The sequence below is a fragment of the Semicossyphus pulcher genome, unplaced genomic scaffold (genome assembly GCF_022749685.1).
Source record: "Semicossyphus pulcher isolate SPU_LCO1_2020_fin unplaced genomic scaffold, fSemPul1.0.p SCAF_5, whole genome shotgun sequence".
Classification (NCBI taxonomy): domain Eukaryota; kingdom Metazoa; phylum Chordata; class Actinopteri; order Labriformes; family Labridae; genus Semicossyphus; species Semicossyphus pulcher.
In genome coordinates this window covers 3,636,165-3,655,121 of record NW_027211726.1, presented here as the reverse complement: position 1 = coordinate 3,655,121, position 18,957 = coordinate 3,636,165, and the positions used below count along the sequence as shown (strand labels likewise).

At 39.5% G+C, this 18,957-nt stretch overlaps 1 protein-coding gene across 1 annotated transcript; it reads left to right on the top strand.

The window, feature by feature from the left end:
• Positions 1-5,281: 5,281 nt before the first annotated feature.
• Positions 5,282-12,042, top strand: LOC138609192 (major histocompatibility complex class I-related gene protein-like). Its single transcript, XM_069681830.1, has 6 exons — positions 5,282-5,366; positions 6,693-6,959; positions 7,975-8,253; positions 8,394-8,696; positions 10,868-10,978; positions 11,195-12,042. The coding sequence occupies exons 1-6, from the start codon at positions 5,309-5,311 to the stop codon at positions 11,218-11,220; spliced, it is 1,044 nt and encodes a 347-aa protein (XP_069537931.1). The 5' UTR covers positions 5,282-5,308; the 3' UTR covers positions 11,221-12,042.
• The last annotated feature ends 6,915 nt before the right edge of the window (positions 12,043-18,957 follow it).

The window sequence follows — 18,957 nt, the reverse complement described above, 5'->3', positions numbered from 1 at the left end:
GATATGAATGACATGGTTGACGGATTCAACAATTTCTTTGTAAATGTGGGACCAAAACTAGCAAAGGAAATAAATTATACGGGAAAGAGATCTGCTGATGAGGACTGCGAAGAGAGAAACCCATATTCAATTATTTTGGGAACTGTAGAAAAAAAGGAAATGATTGATATTGTAAATAAGTGTAAGAATAAAACGTCCACAGATGGGAATGATATTGATATGACTCTGGTAAAGAAATTGATAGATGGAATTGTTGATCCACTAACACATATATGTAATTAATCGTTTAAAACATTTATATTCCCAGATAAAATGAAAGTTGCCAAAGTCATCCCATTATATAAAGCTGATGACAAACATCTTTACACCAACTATAGACCGGTTTCCTTACTTCCTCAGTTCTCAAAGTTACTAGAAAAGCTCTTTGCGTCAAGACTGGACAATTTTATTGAAAAGAATAACTTGATAATGGACGGTCAGTATGGTTTTAGAGCAGACAGATCGACTTCTATGTCTTTAATGGAATTAGTGGAGGAATTAACAGGATGTATAGAAAATAAAAAGTATGCCGTCGGAATATTCATAGATTTAAAAAAAGCATTTGATACAATCGACCACGAGATATTGCTTAAAAAGATGGCTAGGTATGGTGTGAGAGGAGTGGCTTTAGATTGGCTGAAAAGTTATTTAGAAAATAGGAGGCAATTTGTACAGATGGGTCATCACATGTCAAAGTGCTTAAACATTACCTGTGGTGTCCCACAGGGGTCAGTCCTGGGCCCTATATTATTAATAATGTACATCAATGATATTTGTAAAGTATCAAATGTATTGAAATGTGTTGTTTTTGCAGACGACACAAATATTTGTTGTTCAGGGCAGGACTTGCAGCAGCTCTTGGAGGTGGTTGAGAAAGAAATGAGCAAACTGAAATGTTGGTTCGGTATAAATAAATTATCTTTAAACTTGAGTAAAACCAAATTTATGGTATTTGGAAATCGTAAAATAAATGCAAATATCGAAGTGAAAATTGAGAATGCGGTAATAGAAAGAGTGTATGAAAACAAGTTTTTAGGGGTTATAATAGACCACAAGCTCTGCTGGAAGCCTCATATAAAATGTCTGTGTACCAAGATTTCAAGAAGCATTGGAATCTTGGGTAAAGCAAAACACATTTTGAATCAGGTAATACTTCACACACTGTATTGCACACTTATATTACCATATCTTCTCTATTGTGTGGAAGTATGGGGTAATAATTACAAGACCACCCTACAAAAGATATGTATACTGCAAAAAGAGCAATAAGGACAGTTAATCATGCTGGGTATCGTGAGCACACAAATCAACTATTTTTATTATCACAAACCTTGAAATTGATGGATTTAGTAAAATTTAGAACAGCACAGCTTATGTATAAAGCAAGTCACAAAGTACTACCAGGTAACATTCAAAAAATGTTTATGGAGAGAGAGGGAGGATATAACTTAAGAGGAACACTTAATTTAAAGCAGCCTTATGTACGCACTACTCTTAAAAGCTTCTGTGTTTCAGTTTATGGGGTAACCCTGTGGAATAGTTTGGAGGAAGAAATCAAAAGAAGTAAGACCATTGTACAGTTCAAGAAGAGATATAAAGAAAAACTCATTAATGAGTACAAAATGAAGGAGCTCTATAATTATAATTAGATAATGAATTGATTTTCTTGTTAAGCATAGTTTATTTTTATTTTTTTGTGATTTTATTTTATTACTATTGTGTTTGTATATATATGGATATATGTTTGTATGTATATATTTGTATGTATATATATATATATTTATTTTTCATGTTATTCTAGATTGATAAAAGTTTTTTTATGAATGATATTGTAAGGAAGGGGCAGGATTAAATAAGCATCTGCTTCTTTCTGCTCCTTCTCGAACCCTTTTTTTGTGTTTTCTTTTGTTTATATTGACTGTAAGATTTGACAGTTTATGTTTGTGTTTTCTTTTTATTATGTAATTTCATGTGGTTGATTGTTCGAGATAAATAAACTCAACTCAAAAATAATAATAATATATTTTATTTATATAGCGCTTTAAAAGGTACTCAAAGGCACTTTACATGAAAGAAAGAACAGAAGCAACAATAGCAAATACATAAAAACAAAAACAATCAAAGTATTGGTGCAAGGTATTGCAGACAATAGCTAGGCATAGCAATGACTTGTACCTACCTCCCCATATTTTAACATCAACCAATCATACGAAAGAAAATCTCCTTTGACATTTAATATGTCATTCACAAAATAGATCTGTTTATTTGAAAGAAAGAGGCACAAAAAAGGTGAGTCAATTTTTCATTGAGCGGGCAGATAGTTGAAAAAAGGGAAAACATTTTCCTTCGAATGAATCACTTCAGGAAAGAAATAATTTGGATGAAAACCAGGGGGGATTATTATACCATCTCTGTACACATGACGCTTTCAGACTGCGATCCAGAGCCGAAAGATTTATTAAACCAAGGCCACCATTCTCTCATGTATTATACAAAGAGCTACGTTTAATTGTTTCTGGTTTACCGTCCCAAATAAATCTAAAGAGTTTCTTTTCATAGGTTTTAAAGAAGGTAACATCCTGAGAGGCTAATGTACGTATCCATTTAATAATACAGTCACCAAAATTATAGTATTGTAGGCAGTGATATAAAAACTCCCACTGTTGGAAAAATGTTAGAAACTTTATAAGCAAATATTTTTGAGAAAAAGTTATAAAATGAAAAGTTTTATAATCAAATGTTTTAAAGTTAAGGTTTTACATTCAAAGGTTTTAAAGTTAAACTTTTACGGTCAAATGTTTTAAAGTTAAAGTCGAGGTGAAATGAAAAATGTCATTTTAATCCTTTTAGATCACATCCCCGGTAATATTGTGCATCTATTTGACAAAATAGGCCAAAAAAAATACAGAAAATCAATTTCTTCATATTCTTATATCAAAATCCGATCATTTTTTCTTCCTGTAAAAAACAAATATCCTGTGTGCTTACGTAGGCTAGAACCAACCAATTTCAACCAATCAATCTGCAACATTTAGCCGCAGAGCACCAAGAACGTTCGGTCAGTTAGCTAGCTACTGCGCTGTGGAGAACGTCTGTCTACGCCCACTTATCAACGATCAAATCAAATCCCTCCAATGACATGTCCCGCGTGCACGTCTTGTTTCACTCGAAAAAACGTCAGGATACGGAAGCTAGATACTCTCGAAATGTCGTTTCAGCTCAACTTTAAGGTTTTACGGTCAAATGTTCTAAAGTTAATGTTTTACGGTCAAATGTTATCAAGTTTAAAGAGTTTTTCAACTAAGTTTTAGAACCTATTTTTAAGAGTTTTTCAACCATGTTTCATTACCTATTGGAGATTGAAATTAAGTTGCTGACAAGAGGGTTCTGGGAGCTTTTTTGCCACAACTCCACCTGATTGTATCACATGCTTTTTCAAAGTCGGCTATAAAAATCTAAACAGGCAACTGATTCTTATCATAATATTCAATTACTTCAAGAAGAAACCAGATATTATCTTCTATGAATCGACCCTCCAGAAAACCAGTTTGATCAAAGTGTATTAAATGTTGAATAACCTTCTTTAATCTAAGAGCAATACATTGAGCTAATATAGCAGCATCACAGCACAAAAGTGTCAGGGGTCTCCAATTCTTTAATTTCACAGGATCTTTTGCCTGGCCGTCTGCATCATGTTTTAGCATAAGAGAGATTAACCCTTCTCTCTGGGAGTTAGACTGCTGTCCCATTTCAAAGGAAAAGTTAAAACAGGATAACAAAGCCTCCTTACTTTCCGGAAAGAAAGTTTTATAGACCTCCACAGGTATCCCATCTAATCCAGGAGACTTTCCATTGTGAAAAGAATGTATTGCATCATATAACTCACTTTCACCAATAAGACCCTCACATAATACACGTTGTTCATCTGTAAGTTTAGGATGAGGGCAGGATTTCATAACATCCAGCAAAGAGAGATTCACTGATCGGGTTTCTTCATCATTAAAAATATTAGCATAATAGTTTGTGATTGTTTTAAGAATATCATTTGTACTGGTAACTTCTGTTTCATTTTCAACCCAAATTTTATTCATGTGTTTCCTGGATATATTCCTTTTTTCAAGCTGCAGAAAGTATTTAGTGAATTTCTCACCATATTCCATGTAGCTTTAGTTCTACGTATTCTCCATTTGATTTTATGTTGATAACTCTTTTTGTTTGAGATCAAGTAACTGTTGATTGACCTTGGTGAAACTTGACTTCATGTTCTTTGACACGTAAAGCGGTTATGTGACAGGAAGCTTAAAGGAATGTTTTCCCAACATTTAATCGTTCTGATATTTTGATTAAATATACTTCCCTATTTCACCAGTTGTCTGTGTCCCTTTGCCTCCATTTTATTTTTATTTATTTTTAATTTAGCCTTTATTTAAACAGGTAATGTCGTTGAGACACGGGGTCTCATTCTCAAGAGAGACCTGCTTGGACAGCAGCAACACACAGAGTGACAGACAGACAGTAATCATTACTCTAAATACTTTCCATTATCACTTTCACTGCACTTATCTTACACACTCAAAGGTCACAAGAAGATCAAACATTACCTTTAATCAAAACAAACTTTTAAAAGAGTTTAATTCTTTGTCTTCACCAGAACATCTATCCTTTATCCATCAGTACACATATATGTTGATTTTACTCTTCTAATCAATCAGAACACATCGAGCAAAGCAGACATTTCTTACTGATGCATGTTGATTCAGTAATGATTTAATCAATACATTCACAGTACAAATTACACATGATACTATGGGGGAAAATATGCTGAATAAAGTTTAATAAATTGCTAAAATTGGCCTTAATTCCACAAAATAAACTTTAAGCAGTTTTCGGGTGCACCTCTACTCTAAACACGACGGCAGCTCACACAGACTCTCTGGGGCCCTTCTGCCACCGTCAGTACGGTAAAAAAAATAAACGGGTTATATTTGTATGTAGGGAACATGGGTTATCAGCTTCAGTAGCTTTACACTAAAGGTTTTTAAATATATCTTTTCGGTAGTTTTATACAGAAATCTGTAATTTATTTCGGGTCTGTAATTAGTATTTGATAAAACACTTGAATTGTTATTTAAAAGACGAAAATGAAAGAAAAGTTTGTCACAGTCAATAACAAACACGCCCCGCAGCACGCTGCCAAGTATGATAGGAAACCGTTATATCAGTCGACTGTCTCTCACTTATCCAAACTTAGCTACTTGATGATTGTAAAATGGCGTTTGTGAAAATCGTATTCGTGTTGCTCCTGTTCTGTGATGTTGCATCGACAGGTAAGATCACTTCCTGATTATTAATTTATCTAACAGGGACAGTGCGCATTCAGGAACATTAACATTAATCTGGTTTCTGTAAAATGTTTATTATTTCTTGCTGTGGAGCGCGGAACACTGTGAATTTCGGTGTTGGAAAGAATAACTCAAAGAATAGACTTTTAAGCTACAAATTGTTTCACTCTTGGAAAAGTTGAACTCTAGCAGAAGCTCCTCTGGGCGGAGAGATCGAGTTTGATCAAAAACTACTCGGAGGAAATAGTTGAAACCACTTGAAATGATTACATTGAAAATGTAAACGTCATATTAAATTATAATGAAATATAATTCTAAATTAACATGCAGCAAAGAAACGTAGTTAACTGAGTTAATCAAAATCCTTCTAACTGTGTAATTTAGGGTCTTATGTACATACTAGTAAGTATCTAAAAGAGTTTCAGAAATTAGTTTAAATCCAAACTCAGCTGTGCGCTCAGTATCAAACTTTCAGCTCCCTGGCGATCTCCCTCCAGCAAGCTGCACAATATTATACTGAAATGAGGAGATAAAAGTCTATCAAACTCCACTGAGCGGGGCCAGTAGCGGTGCAGAGAGCACAGGTGCAGGTGTGTTGGGGTGACTGAAGCAAAGTGATCAGATTAAAGTCATTTGTGAGTTAAAACTTAATGAGGTGAAGAAGAGAGAACAATGAAAGTGTGGAAGTAAGAAATAACCATGTAGAAAGAGGCTAAGTCTACATGTGATGTGCTTCTCACAAAGCCTGTTATTAATTAGATTCATTATTTTAATCACCTGACAGCAATAGTTTTGATATGATGTGCACATGCACACATACCTGGGTGGTACAACAAACCCTCTACCCTGCTGCTGAAAACAATTTCCTTTCCCATGCGCCATTGTTGTGTTGACAGTTGCCATGAGAACGCGGTCAGGTGGACGCCAGGTGTCAATCAGCACAGGATCTGCCACGCCTACACAGTCCTGAGAAATGTTCTGAACAGCCAAATGAGCCGATTTTCAACACGATTTTCTAGTGATTTATTTTCACTCAGATTTTTGTGGATACTTTATGACTCACTCAACTCTGATATCATATATGCATTTTTGCTGTCTGAAGCCGAGTTTCCAGGGCCTTTAAAGTGCCCGCTTGGCCACAGCAGGTCATAGGAAAGTGTGATGAATGTCTGCTGTGGTTTTTTGTATACAGTTATCATCAGTCAGACACCTGCAGATGACAAAATAATCTTTAAGAGCAAATCTCTGCTCTATTATTTTTCACCTTAGTTTGACAACCCAAAGGCTGAAAACTCTTTCTCTGTCTAACAGTCAAACACTCCCTGAAATTTTTCCTCACTGCATCTTCTGGAGTCCCAAACTTTCCCGAGTTTGTGGGTATCGCGATGGTTAATGAAGTGCAGATAGGATACTGTGACAGCAACATGAAGACAGCAGAACCAAAACAGGACTGGATGAAAGAATTATTAAAGGATGATCCAACACAGCAGGAGAGGTATTCTCAGGAGTGTTTGAGGAACCTGCACTTCTTGAGAGCCAACATTGAGGGCTTAATGCAACGCTTCAATCAAAGTGGAGGTACAGTACGTTTAACTTCACACTGAACTTTTGGTTTTAATGTGCAATTTTCTTTATAAAACTCAACTTTATAATCTGTCTGTAAAAACAACACAGGAGACTGACTGGACTGCACTTTACATGGATGATAAATGACCACAGTAGGTGCAAAGGCTCTGGACCTGAATCAGATGACTTACTGTGTTGGTCATTTAGTTTTTACCACTTGATCTGTATAAAATAGTATCAGTACAATGCATCAGCTTTTATTAATTCTATTTAAAGACTGTATTATTTACAGTACTCTCATTTTAAAGCATTAGTAGTCTTGACCATAAAATATAATGGTTCTGAAACCTTAGTGGTTAGACAGCAGCTCCTGAGTAATACTCTGTCAGTCTGTCTAAGTCCTTGGTAAGTCACACTGTATGAGGGCAGAAGTGGTCTTTTTCTATCCTTGTTTGTTGTTCAGTTTCACAGCAATGCCCACATCAGGGTGGACTTTGTTAGAGGTCAGCCATCATACCTGTTATTCACCTTTCTGATGAGCTGGAGATCTGGTCATGCAGGTTGTAGATTAGTTTGAAGACAGGAATTGAATCTGATTCTTTTACAGTCTGCTCTGCACATCAGCTCACTACCTGAAGTATGCTAGCATTGCAACCCAGTACCTTGCTAATACCAAGGGCAGGGAGTGTGACTACCAACCCCCACAGCTGTGGCCTGTCCATATCCATGTGCATCCATGACACGTTCAGTGTCAGTCTTGTAATGCTCATCATCAAGACAGCTCTGGTTCCCTTCTGGATTTCCTTTCTGCATTGGCTCTGAGGTTTAGAGGATATGGGCTGTGTCAGGATCTCAGCAGTCTCTCTGTTGTTTAGCCGTCCGCACCGACCACATGATAATTAGCTGCATCATCCAATAACTGCGTTCTGTGGGTCAGTCTGTCTCTGTAGTTAAGATGTGATATCATCTGTTAATAGCCAACTTTGCTGGAGTGTCACTTTTCCTGTTGTCTCTGTCACTCTGTCAGGTGCCCACGTTTTGCAAAGGATGGGTGGCTGTGAGTGGGATGACGAGACTGGAGAGATTGTTGGTTTTAACCAGTTTGGTTATGATGGAGAGGACTTCATCGCATTGGACCTGCAGACACTGACATGGACTGCTTCAAAACCACAGGCTTGCATCACCAAACTCAGATGGGATGCTGACAAAGATACATTAGAATCTAATAAACACTACCTCATCTCCCAGTGCCCCAGCATGCTGAAGATGTACGTGCACTATGGGAGGACGTTTCTGCAGAGAACAGGTAGAATTAAGGATCCAATGTACTGTTGCATTTTCTGTTTGTAATGCAGCATGCCAATGAAAATGAAAGTGCAGGATATACAAATTCTCCATCCTTGAGTCTCAGTATAGACTCTTCTGTTTCCCTCTGCCTCCCTACAGAGCTTCCTTCAGTGTCTCTCCTCCAGAAGACTGCCTCTTCTCCAGTCAGCTGCCACGCTACAGGTTTCTACCCTGACAGAGCCGTGCTGTTCTGGAGGAAAGATGGAGAGGAGCTTTATGAAAATGTTGAATACGGAGAGATCCTCCCCAACCACGACGGATCCTTCCAGACTAGTGTTGAACTGAACATTTCATCAGTGAACACTGAAGACTGGGGGAGGTACGAATGTGTGTTTCAGCTCTCTGGTGTGAAGGAGGAAAATGTCACCAAACTGGACAAAGCAGCGATCAGAAGCAATGAAGGTAAGGCTGGTCTCAGTGTAACCATTGACTGTATGAAAGAGGTGGACAAAGCCTCTGGGACATCACTGATTAGTTTTTAAACCCTTCTTTAGCTTCTGTAGAAGCCTTAAGTTTGGCATTTTGGCCGTAGCCATTTTGTTTTGGGGTTTTTAGCCAAAAGGGACCATATTTTGAGAACCGGGTGGATACAGGATTCCTACCTCTCTATCCTGGATGATAGGCATCTAACTTGTCAATTACAGGTTGCAAAGCCCAAATAAATGTCCTGCTTCAGGGTGTATTTGACTGTAAATGAGACCATAATTTGCTAAATGAACATCATGCTGTGTTGAAGAAGACTTGAAACCAGAGATTGAGACCATAAACTCATTAGGAAAATGTTTACTGAGGGAATAAATCAAGAGAGAAGGAGGACCATTTTCCAGTCTGGCGCATGTGAACACCTGTAGTGGAGGTAATAGGAAACCGCTTGATCTGGGTGCTAGTTGGGATTTATCACTAGATTCAAGTCAGTGTGTCGGCCAGAACACCACTTAAAGCCAAAGCTCAAGAGTATGTATTGAAGAGGCAGGCGATGGTTGATGCTGCTTTATTCCCTCCTAAGTAGTGACAGGCTTACAGGTAATCCAGTTGCAATACAAGGTAACGTGGGTGCGTGCGTGTGTATGTGTGTGTGGTTTCTATAAAAGAAAGAAGATACATACAAATGAATGAATAATGTATACATAAATACACTCATATGAACAGAGAAGTGATAAACACTCATTACACGAGATTCTCTCTCATATATACATTCTGTGAAGTTACTGCCAATGTGAACCTCACACTTCCGGTTATTTACGGCTAATGTTAAATCTCCCGCTGCCCAACCGGCAGGATACCTTTATTTTGAAAACCTACGGACGTGCTACATCCGTCACCGAGTGATCAAAGCACAGACGGCCGCAATATGATTAACACCATTCACGTCGTACCCAAGCCCAACAATTAAGCACATAACATTAATGAACAGATTATGAACACATTAACACACATGAAGATGTTTAAACTTAATGTGATGCAGGTCTGACGACCGTAATTACGTGCATATAATTAGCATAAACATCAAACAGCCAACATCAAAGCGCAGAATCCTGATCAGAATTGGCTGACACTAAGTATGTGTATCTACATTAACACAAGAAATACGGTCATTCAGTAGAAAATACTTACTCTTATGCATTTACGCACACATCACTCTTCACAAGTTCGTGCACCGCACTGTCCCTCACTCATCTATCACTCTGAAGCAGCCGGCTTATTAATGTGAATGACGTCACTTAAAACAGCAAGCCTGTGGGTAAGCTCCCAATCGTATGAGCTTGACGATATACACCAACAGTACTTCAAAACAAAAGACCCCACATAATTAAAGGCACTTAATAATAATTATTAACACACTTGTCACTTTGCAGCCTTTTCTACAACACCAGATCGTAATGGATCACACCCCATGTAAACATTTGACCTGTAATCTCCAATCAGAATGATTTCAATCAGAATGACTAAAAAGTGTGCATTTAAACCCAACCACACTGTAGGGTATAGCATCCACTTTCACTGTGTTATTTAATTGCTTTATATGAAGTGTAGTATCCTCTGATTGATGGGTGTTTTTTAGCCTGTCCTTTTACAATTCACCATTTTTTCATATTCATTGGAAAATTGTGGACTTCCTGTTTGGTTTTAGGTTTGGGTGCAAGAGGCTTTTTTGTAGGTCTTGACATGCTAAATCTTCATACCAAATTTCGCACATGAAGGTGAAAGTAACCTCAATGGGGACCCCTTATTGAGATTTCCAGGTGGCACTATTGAGCCACTTTGCCGCGCCCGTGTTTGAGACCCATAAAATATCACATTTATCGCCACTTCTGATGTGCCTGCACAGTTTCATGAGTTTTTGAGCATGGTAACCCCCTCCAAAATGTGATTTAAGTGGATTGTGAAGAATAATAACAATCCTAACAAACACAATAGGGTCCTCGCACCCGTTGGTGCTCGGGCCCTAATCAAAGGAAATTAAAAGAATAAGTTCCAGGACTTACACGATGGAAACCCTTTCAGAATCACACAGCATGGCTTGTTAGGTTGAAACACTGTGAATGAACTCTAATGGTTTGTTTTGATTGCAGGCTCTCCCTCAGGGTTTCCCGCTGGTCTTGTTCCTGGAGTCATCGTTGGACTGCTGCTCCTTCTGCCTGTCTGCATTGTTGGACTCTTCATCTGGAGAAGAAACAATAATGGTGAGGAACACATTTTTTATATCTCCTGATGAATTTAGAATAAATACCTGTGATAGTCTTGTCTTGCATATTTTGCATTGTATTTCTGTTAAGTAGTCAATTATCTCGATAAGTGATTGTGAAGCCCACTGAACAGATTTTCCATTTTTGTTGTTTCATAAATTCTGAATGTTGATCAAATGTAACATGTGGTGGTATTTTTCATTTGTATTTCAGGGTTCCAGCCGGCTAACAGGAAGTAATATCCAGTTCACCATAAAGCTTTAATGTTCTGCGTCATGCGGACACCAATATTAGTAAGATTTATTCACTGTTTGTCTTGACAGGAGAACAGTGACAATTTGAAGAGGAAGCTGAACTCCACCGAGTGAGGAGTCAATAAAATCACAGCAATTTCTTAGAATTCTTAGGCTTAGACTTTCTGTTAGGACAAAGAAATCGCAGAGCAAGCCCTATTATTTGTTCAAGACAACTTTTGGACTGACTTCATTATCTAAACTTTGCCAAGCACTACAAAGATATTCAAAAACATGTTTTGATCATGTTGAAAGCCCCAAATAACATGAAATGGGGATAAAGGTAGAAGGATTGCCTGCTCAGCCAGCCAGTCTGCCACCTGCTGCCAGAAAGATGCAACAACGGGACAATACCAAAATACATGATAATATCCTCTTCATCATCATGACAAAATCTACAACTATTATCATCAGCTATGTTCCATATTTTTAACATTTTTCTTTTTGGAAATATTTAGTAAAATAATTGTAACTGAAAAGCCCATAAATAGGTAGAACACGATGCTTGACAGACAAAATGTCTTCAACCAGGGAAGAGGAGTGTCGAACACATCTTTCCAGTGTGTTTGAAAATGATGGGGATGAGAAATTATATTCTCAGAGGATATAAAATGATGATACATGGCAGTGTTTATTTTCCAATTCACCAGCCATTTGTAATTGTTAATGCACGGGCGGCAGACATGTAAATGAAGTTGTGATTTTTTAATCATATTTCTCCATGATGAAGGTAATAATAATAACAATAATAATAATGTATTTTATTTATATAGCTGTTACATGCGCTCCCCCTACTGGTGGTTTGTGTTAAGGTCTGTTCTCACCATGTTAATGCTTTCAGGTGTGGGTGATCCCCCTGATGGAGGAGAGCCCATAAAAGGGAGGGGCAGAAACAAGACACGCTCACGCTCTTTGTCTGATGGCTTCACAGCAGCAGCAGGAGCAGCTGAAGCTACTCCTTTTGTTAATTTGAGTGTGCTTTGTGCTTTCTTATTATTTTCTGATGGGACCGGTAGTCTAGTTTTCGGTTTTGTTTCTTTACTAGGGTTTAGTTTTTGGTTAAGTTTAGGGAAGGAGGAAAGACACCAGATCCTACGGCCCTTTGTGGGCTGGTCTGAGTGTCTTCCTGATTTGGTTTAGTTTGGCCGGCCCATCAGTATTTGTTTAGGTTTGATTTTGAAATGGGTTGTTTTGTGGGTTATTCTAATTTTGATAAATAAATTCTTGTTGATTTCGGCAAACTCTGACTCTTTATTATGTTTGGCCTCTTTGATTCGAGAGCCTTTGGTGAGGTCGTAACATAATTTGGGGGCTCGTACAAATAGATTGAAAACTGAGTTTTCAATGTTGTAGTGACATGTGGTTTTTTGTAGCATCAGGGTTTAATTGCTTAGTGGCAGTAAGTCTGTGGTTCTCTGGATGTTATTGTTGGTCACTTGTACTTGTAGCCAGTAGTACTGTGTGTTGCCTTTTGTATCGTTGGTAACTTTGGATGCAGTTTGTGGGCTAAAGTGGTTGAAGTGTTTTTGCTGTGATTAAGTTTACAGTATTTGAGTCAGTAGTTGCTGTTAAGGCTGTGTTGTACTGTAGCCGAGAGGTGAGTTCTCCTAAAAATGGAGTTTAATTTGGATCAGTTCATTGAATTGCTGATCACTATAACGTAGGTGTCTCAAAACAGGCGAAAAAACAATGCGTGAAGTCGGAGTTATGCGCTGCCTTGGTGAATAAGGGCATTTTGCCAGAGTTACCGAGCACTCCTAAAACTCCCGAGCAGTCAAGTCAAAGAGTAGGTGAGTTGGTAAAACTTAAAGAGCTTGAAATTGAATTGCAACGTTTGTCATTGAAAGAAAAAGAACTTCAGCTTGCTAACGATCTCGAGACGAAGAAGCTTGAACAGCAGACTACAATTCGCTTGCGTGAGTTGGAGCTAGGTGCTGTTGCTAATGTTTCTGCTAGATCTCCGGACTTTGACGTGAGTAGAAACATCCGTTTGGTTCCTCCTTTTGATGAAAAGGATGTTGATAAATATTTTGTCTTGTTTGAACGGGTGGCTTCTGCTCTTAAGTGGCCGAAGTCTGCATGGACGTTGTTGTTGCAATGTGTTTTGACTGGTAAAGCGTAAAGGGTTTATTCTGCACTTCCGGCGGAAGACAGTCTTGATTTTGACAAAGTAAAAGCAGCGGTGCTCAGAGCGCATGAACTAGTACCGGAGGCTTATCGACAAAAATTTCGCAGGTTAAAAAAGCAAGGACATCAGACTTTTGTTGAATTTGCTCATGAGAAGGAGGCACTTTTTGATCGTTGGTGTAAATCTAATGATGTGAAAGATTTGGATCAGCTTAAACAGTTCGTGCTAATGGAGGATTTTAAAAACTGTCTCCCTGAGAAAGTGTCGACATACTTAAATGAGAATAAAGTCAGTGATGTGTTTAAAGCTGCTGTTTTGGTGGATGATTATGTCCTCACACATAAGGCTGTTTTCGATCGTCCATTTAGCTATGTTAACAAGCCTTTGGAGAACTTTAATACAAGTAATGGAAAGGACCATGCTAAAAGTTTCTCTGGCGTATCTCATGGTAACAGGAGTTCTAGTGCGTTAGAGCTGGATGTTAAAACTGATAAGGAAGATTTGAGGGACAAGGATAATGTTATGTGTTTCTACTGTAAGAAAAAGGGACATATTGTAGCAAGTTGCCCGGTGTTGAGAGAGCGCAACGTAAAGCCAGTTGCTTTCGTAAACAAACTTGATAACTTACCCGAACCTGTGATGTCTGAAGAAATGTCCAGTGGGTTGGCGGACTTTGCTCCGTTTGTTATGGATGGTTTTGTCTCGTTGCCTGGTAACAGTCTTAAGGTCCCTGTGAAGATGCTGCGTGACACAGCTGCCTCGCAGTCCTTTATTTTGGAGGGAGTTTTGCCACTCAGTGAAGAGTCTGCGGTAGGGACTGATGTTCCCGTGTTGGGTTTCGGCATGGAAGACATAGACGTACCATTACATAAAATCATTGTGGAGTCGGACCTTGTGTCCGGTAACGTGTCTGTGGGCGTGCGTCCTGGTTTTCCGATTAAAGGGGTTGCCTTCTTGATGGGGAATGATTTGGCTGGGGGAAAGGTGTTGGTCACGCCTGAAGTGACACCCATTCCTGTTCGTCAGTCTCCGGATGAGCTTGCTCAGAAATTTCCCAAGGTTTTTGCTTCTTGTGCTGTAACTAGGTCTATGAGTAAGCAGGAGGGCAAAGTTGATTTGAGTGACAGTTTTCTCTGTGTCCCGGATGACAGTCGCTCATTTGCGTCAGACGCTGCTGAAAGTAAAAACATTAGTAGGCCTACAAAAACTTTCCCTGAGGTTAAAAACTTGTCTGTCTTGTGAGCAGTTAATTGCTTCACAACAAAATGATTCTGCTTTGTCTGCATTGTTTGAAAATGCTGTAGTTGCAGATAAAGTTGAGTCTTTGTCCACTGGTTACTTCCTGAAGGATGGGATGGTCATGCGTAAATGGACGCCGTTGGATGCGTCTGCTGCAGATGACTGGAGTGTTGTTACACAGATTGTAATTCCAGGTCCATATCAGTCAGAAATATTGAGTCTAGCACATGATAATCCTCTTGCCGGTCATTTGGGTGTTAGAAAAACATACAACCGTATTTTGAGACATTTCTTTTGGCCTGGTTTAAAGGGTGATGTGGCACGTTACTGTAAGTCTTGTCATACATGTCAGGTGGCTGGGAAACCTAACCAGACCATTCCTCCTGCTCCACTGTATCCAATTCCAGTTGTATGTGAACCTTTTGAGCGTGTTTTGGTTGACTGTGGGTCCTCTTCCCCGTACAAAATCTGGGAATAAGTTTTTGTTGACAGTCATGTGTGCATCCACAGGATTCCCAGAGGTGTTTCCCCTGCGTACAATAACAACTCCCAGTGTTGTTAAGCCTCTGACCAGATTTTTTTCATTGTTCGGTTTACCCAAAGTAGTCCAGACAGATCAGGGGTCTAACTTCATGTCCCGTGTGTTTGGTCAGGTGTTGAAGCAGCTCGGGATTAAACATTGCCATTCCAGTGCATATCACCCTGAGAGTCAAGGTGCACTTGAGCGTTTCCACCAGACGTTAAAAACTATGTTGCGCATGTATTGTTTGGAGTTTGAAAAGGACTGGGATGAGGGAGTTTATATGCAAATGTTCGCAATCAGGGAGGTAGTTCAGGAGTCTTTGGGGTTTAGTCCATCTGAGCTCGTGTTTGCCCATCCTGTACGCGGTCCTCTCAAACTTCTGAAAGAGAAGTGGTTGTGTGAAGGGACAGATGAGAATCTGCTTGATTATGTGTGTAACTTCAGAATGAAACTGCGCCGTGCCTGTGAGATAGCCCAAGACAATCTTAAAGCAGCGCAGGCCAGAATGAAAGGCTGGTATGATAGGCACGCTAAACACAGAGTTCCAGCCTGGTGACAGGGTTTTAGTGTTGCTGCCGATCCCTGGGTCCAGCCTGCAGGCTCGCTATAGTGGGCCTTATCTGGTAAAAGAAAAGGTTGGTGATAGAGATTACCTTCTAGACACTCCTGATCGCCGTCGTAGAAGTCGTCTCTGTCACATTAATATGTTAAAACCTTATTGTGAAAGGGAAAATGTGCAGATCGATAGTGGATCCAGTTCTGAACCAGGTGAGCCTGTGGTTACCTCTGTGGCGCTGTCCGGTGCTGAAGTTGCTGCACCGCGTGTTAGCCTGGTAGCGGGTAAAGTCCCAACGGCTCTGCCTAGTGCTGAAATGAGTGACGTTTTGTCAGTGGCTTTGACTCATGGGAAGTTGTCCAACTCAGAGGTTTTGAAAAATCTCCCCGCTTACATGTCTCATCTTTCTGAGTCGCAGAGTTCAGACTTGGTTCAGCTAATACAGTCTAGCATAACACTTTTTTCTGATGTTCCCTTTCAGACTTCTTTGTTGAAACATGACATTGATGTAGGTGACTCACGGCCCATTAAACAACATCCTTATCGCGTAAACCCAGATAAACGTCGTCGTCTCAAGAAGCAGGTGGAGTAGATGTTGCAGCATGACATTGCTGAGCCTAGTTGCAGTCCTTGGAGCTCCCCCTGTTTGTTGGCCGATAAAGCTAACGGTGAAGATCGTTTTTGTACAGACTTTAGAAAAGTGAACAATGTAACAAAACCCGACTGTTATCCTCTTCCACGAATGGAGGACTGTGTTGATCATGTCGGGGGGGCTAGGTTTGTTACAAAGTTAGACTTACTGAAGGGATACTGGCAGGTTCCGTTGACTGAGCGGGCAAAAGAGGTTTCTGCTTTTGTCACTCCGGATGACTTCCTCCAGTATACGGTCATGGCCTTTGGAATGCGTAATGCGCCGGCCACCTTTCAGAGGCTAATGAATGTAGTTCTATCTGGTCTGTCATTTTGTGAGGCGTATCTGGATGATTTGGTTGTTCCGAGTCGTGGGTTGAACATCTGGAGCACCTCAATAAAGTGTTTCTTCGTTTGAAGGATGCAGGTTTAACTGTTAACTTGTCCAAATGTGAGTTCGGACAGGCGACTGTCACTTATCTTGGCAAGGTGGTGGGGGGAGGTCAGGTTCGTCCTGTTCAGGCGAAGGTGGAATGTATTATTGCATTTCCCGTTCCAACTAACCGAACCGAGCTTTGCCGTTATTTGGCCATGGTTGGTTATTATCGGGGCTTTTGTATGAACTTTTCTGCTGTAGCCTCGCCTTTGACTGATCTCCTTAGTCCGAAAGTTAACTTTAAGTGGTCCAGCATCTGTCAGTCTGCGTTTGAACAGACTAAAAGTCTTCTTGTCAATGCACCTGTCCTCGCTGCACCCCAGTTCGACCAGCCGTTTAAGTTGGCTGTGGATGCGAGCGACACCGGCATTGGCGCTGTTCTTTTGCAGGACGGTTCTGATGGCGTAGAGCACCCAGTTTCATTGGCCCTTGTTGTGGCTCTGGAGCATTTTCAGGTTTATATAGGTTCCACTAGTGCTCCTGTGGTTGTGTATACTGATCATAATCCGCTTGTTTTTCTTCACAGGATGCGTAACAAAAACCGACGCCTAATGAGTTGGAGTTTGCGGCTGCAAGGCTTCAATGTGGAGATTCGACATGTCCGTAGCAGTGATAATGTTTTGGCCGACGCGTTGTCGCGCCTGTAGATACTTTTTTTTTTTTCCTGAACATTGTATCGTAATAAGAAATCATGTAATTTACTTCTTATTCTTTTAGTACATGTTCAGTAACTTAGGGTGGGGGTGTTACATGCGCTCCCCCTACTGGTTGTTTGTGTCAAGGTCTGTTCTCACCCTGTTAATGCTTTCAGGTGTGGGTGATCCACCTGATGGAGGAGAGCCCATAAAAGAAGCTTTCAGACTGCGATCCAGAGCCGAAAGATTTATTAAACCAAGGCCACCATTCTCACATGTATTATACAAAGAGCTACGTTTAATTGTTTCTGGTTTACCGTCCCAAATAAATCTAAAGAGTTTCTTTTCATAGGTTTTAAAGAAGGTAACATCCTGAGAGGGCAAAGACAATAGATAATATGTAAACTGAGAAACTATTAAGGAATTGATTATTGCAACTTTACCATTTACCAAAAATTTGTGAAACTTTATAATCAAATGTTTTAAAGTTAAAGTCGAGGTGAAATGAAAAATGTCATTTTAATCCTTTTAGATCACATCCCCGATAATATTGTGCATCTATTTGACAATATGGGACAAAAAAAAACAGAAAATCAATTTCTTCGTATTCTTATATCAAAATCTTTTTTTTGTTTTTTTCGTCCTGTAAAAAGAAATATCCTGTGTGCTTACGTAGGCTAGAACCAACAAATTTCAACCAATCAATCTGCAACATTTAGCCGCAGAGCACCAAGAACGTTCGGTCAGTTAGCTAGCTACTGCGCTGTGGAGAACGTCTGTCTACGCCCACTTATCAACGATCAAATCAAATCCCTCCAATGACATGTCCCGCGTGCACGTCCTGTTTAACTCGGAAATACGTCACGATACGGAAGCTAGATACTCTCGAAATGCTGTTTCAGCTCGACTTTAAGGTTTTACGGTCAAATGTTTTAAAGTTAAGGTTTTACGGTCAACTGTTATGAAGTTTAAAGAGTTTTTCAACTAAGTTTTATAACCTATTTTTAAGAGTTTTTCAACCATGTTTCATTACCTATTGGAGATTGAAATTAAGTTGCTGACAAGAGGGTTCTGGGACCTTTTTTGCCACAACTCCACCTGATTGTATCACATGCTTTTTCAAAGTCGGCTATAAAAATGTAACCAGGCAACTGATTCTTATCATAATATTCAATTACTTCAAGAAGAAACCAGATATTATCTTCTATGAATCGACCCTCCAGAAAACCAGTTTGATCAAAGTGTATTAAATGTTGAATAACCTTCTTTAATCTAAGAGCAATACATTGAGCTAATATACCAGCATCACAGCACAAAAGTGTCAGGGGTCTCCAATTCTTTAATTTCACCGGATCTTTTGCCTGGCCGTCTGCATCATGTTTTAGCATAAGAGAGATTAACCCTTCTCTCTGGGAGTTAGACTGCTGTCCCATTTCAAAGGAAAAGTTAAAACAGGCTAACAAAGCCTCCTTACTTTCCGGAAAGAAAGTTTTATAGACCTCCACAGGTATCCCATCTAATCCAGGAGACTTTCCA

Coding starts and splice junctions, on each gene's coding strand:
- LOC138609192 (XM_069681830.1), top strand. CDS start 5,309: ATGGCGTTTGTGAAAATCGTATTCGTGTTGCTCCTGTTCTGTGATGTT. Junction 5,367..6,692: donor CTGTGATGTTGCATCGACAG/GTAAGATCACTT, acceptor TCTGTCTAACAG/TCAAACACTCCCTGAAATTT. Junction 6,960..7,974: donor ACGCTTCAATCAAAGTGGAG/GTACAGTACGTT, acceptor TCACTCTGTCAG/GTGCCCACGTTTTGCAAAGG.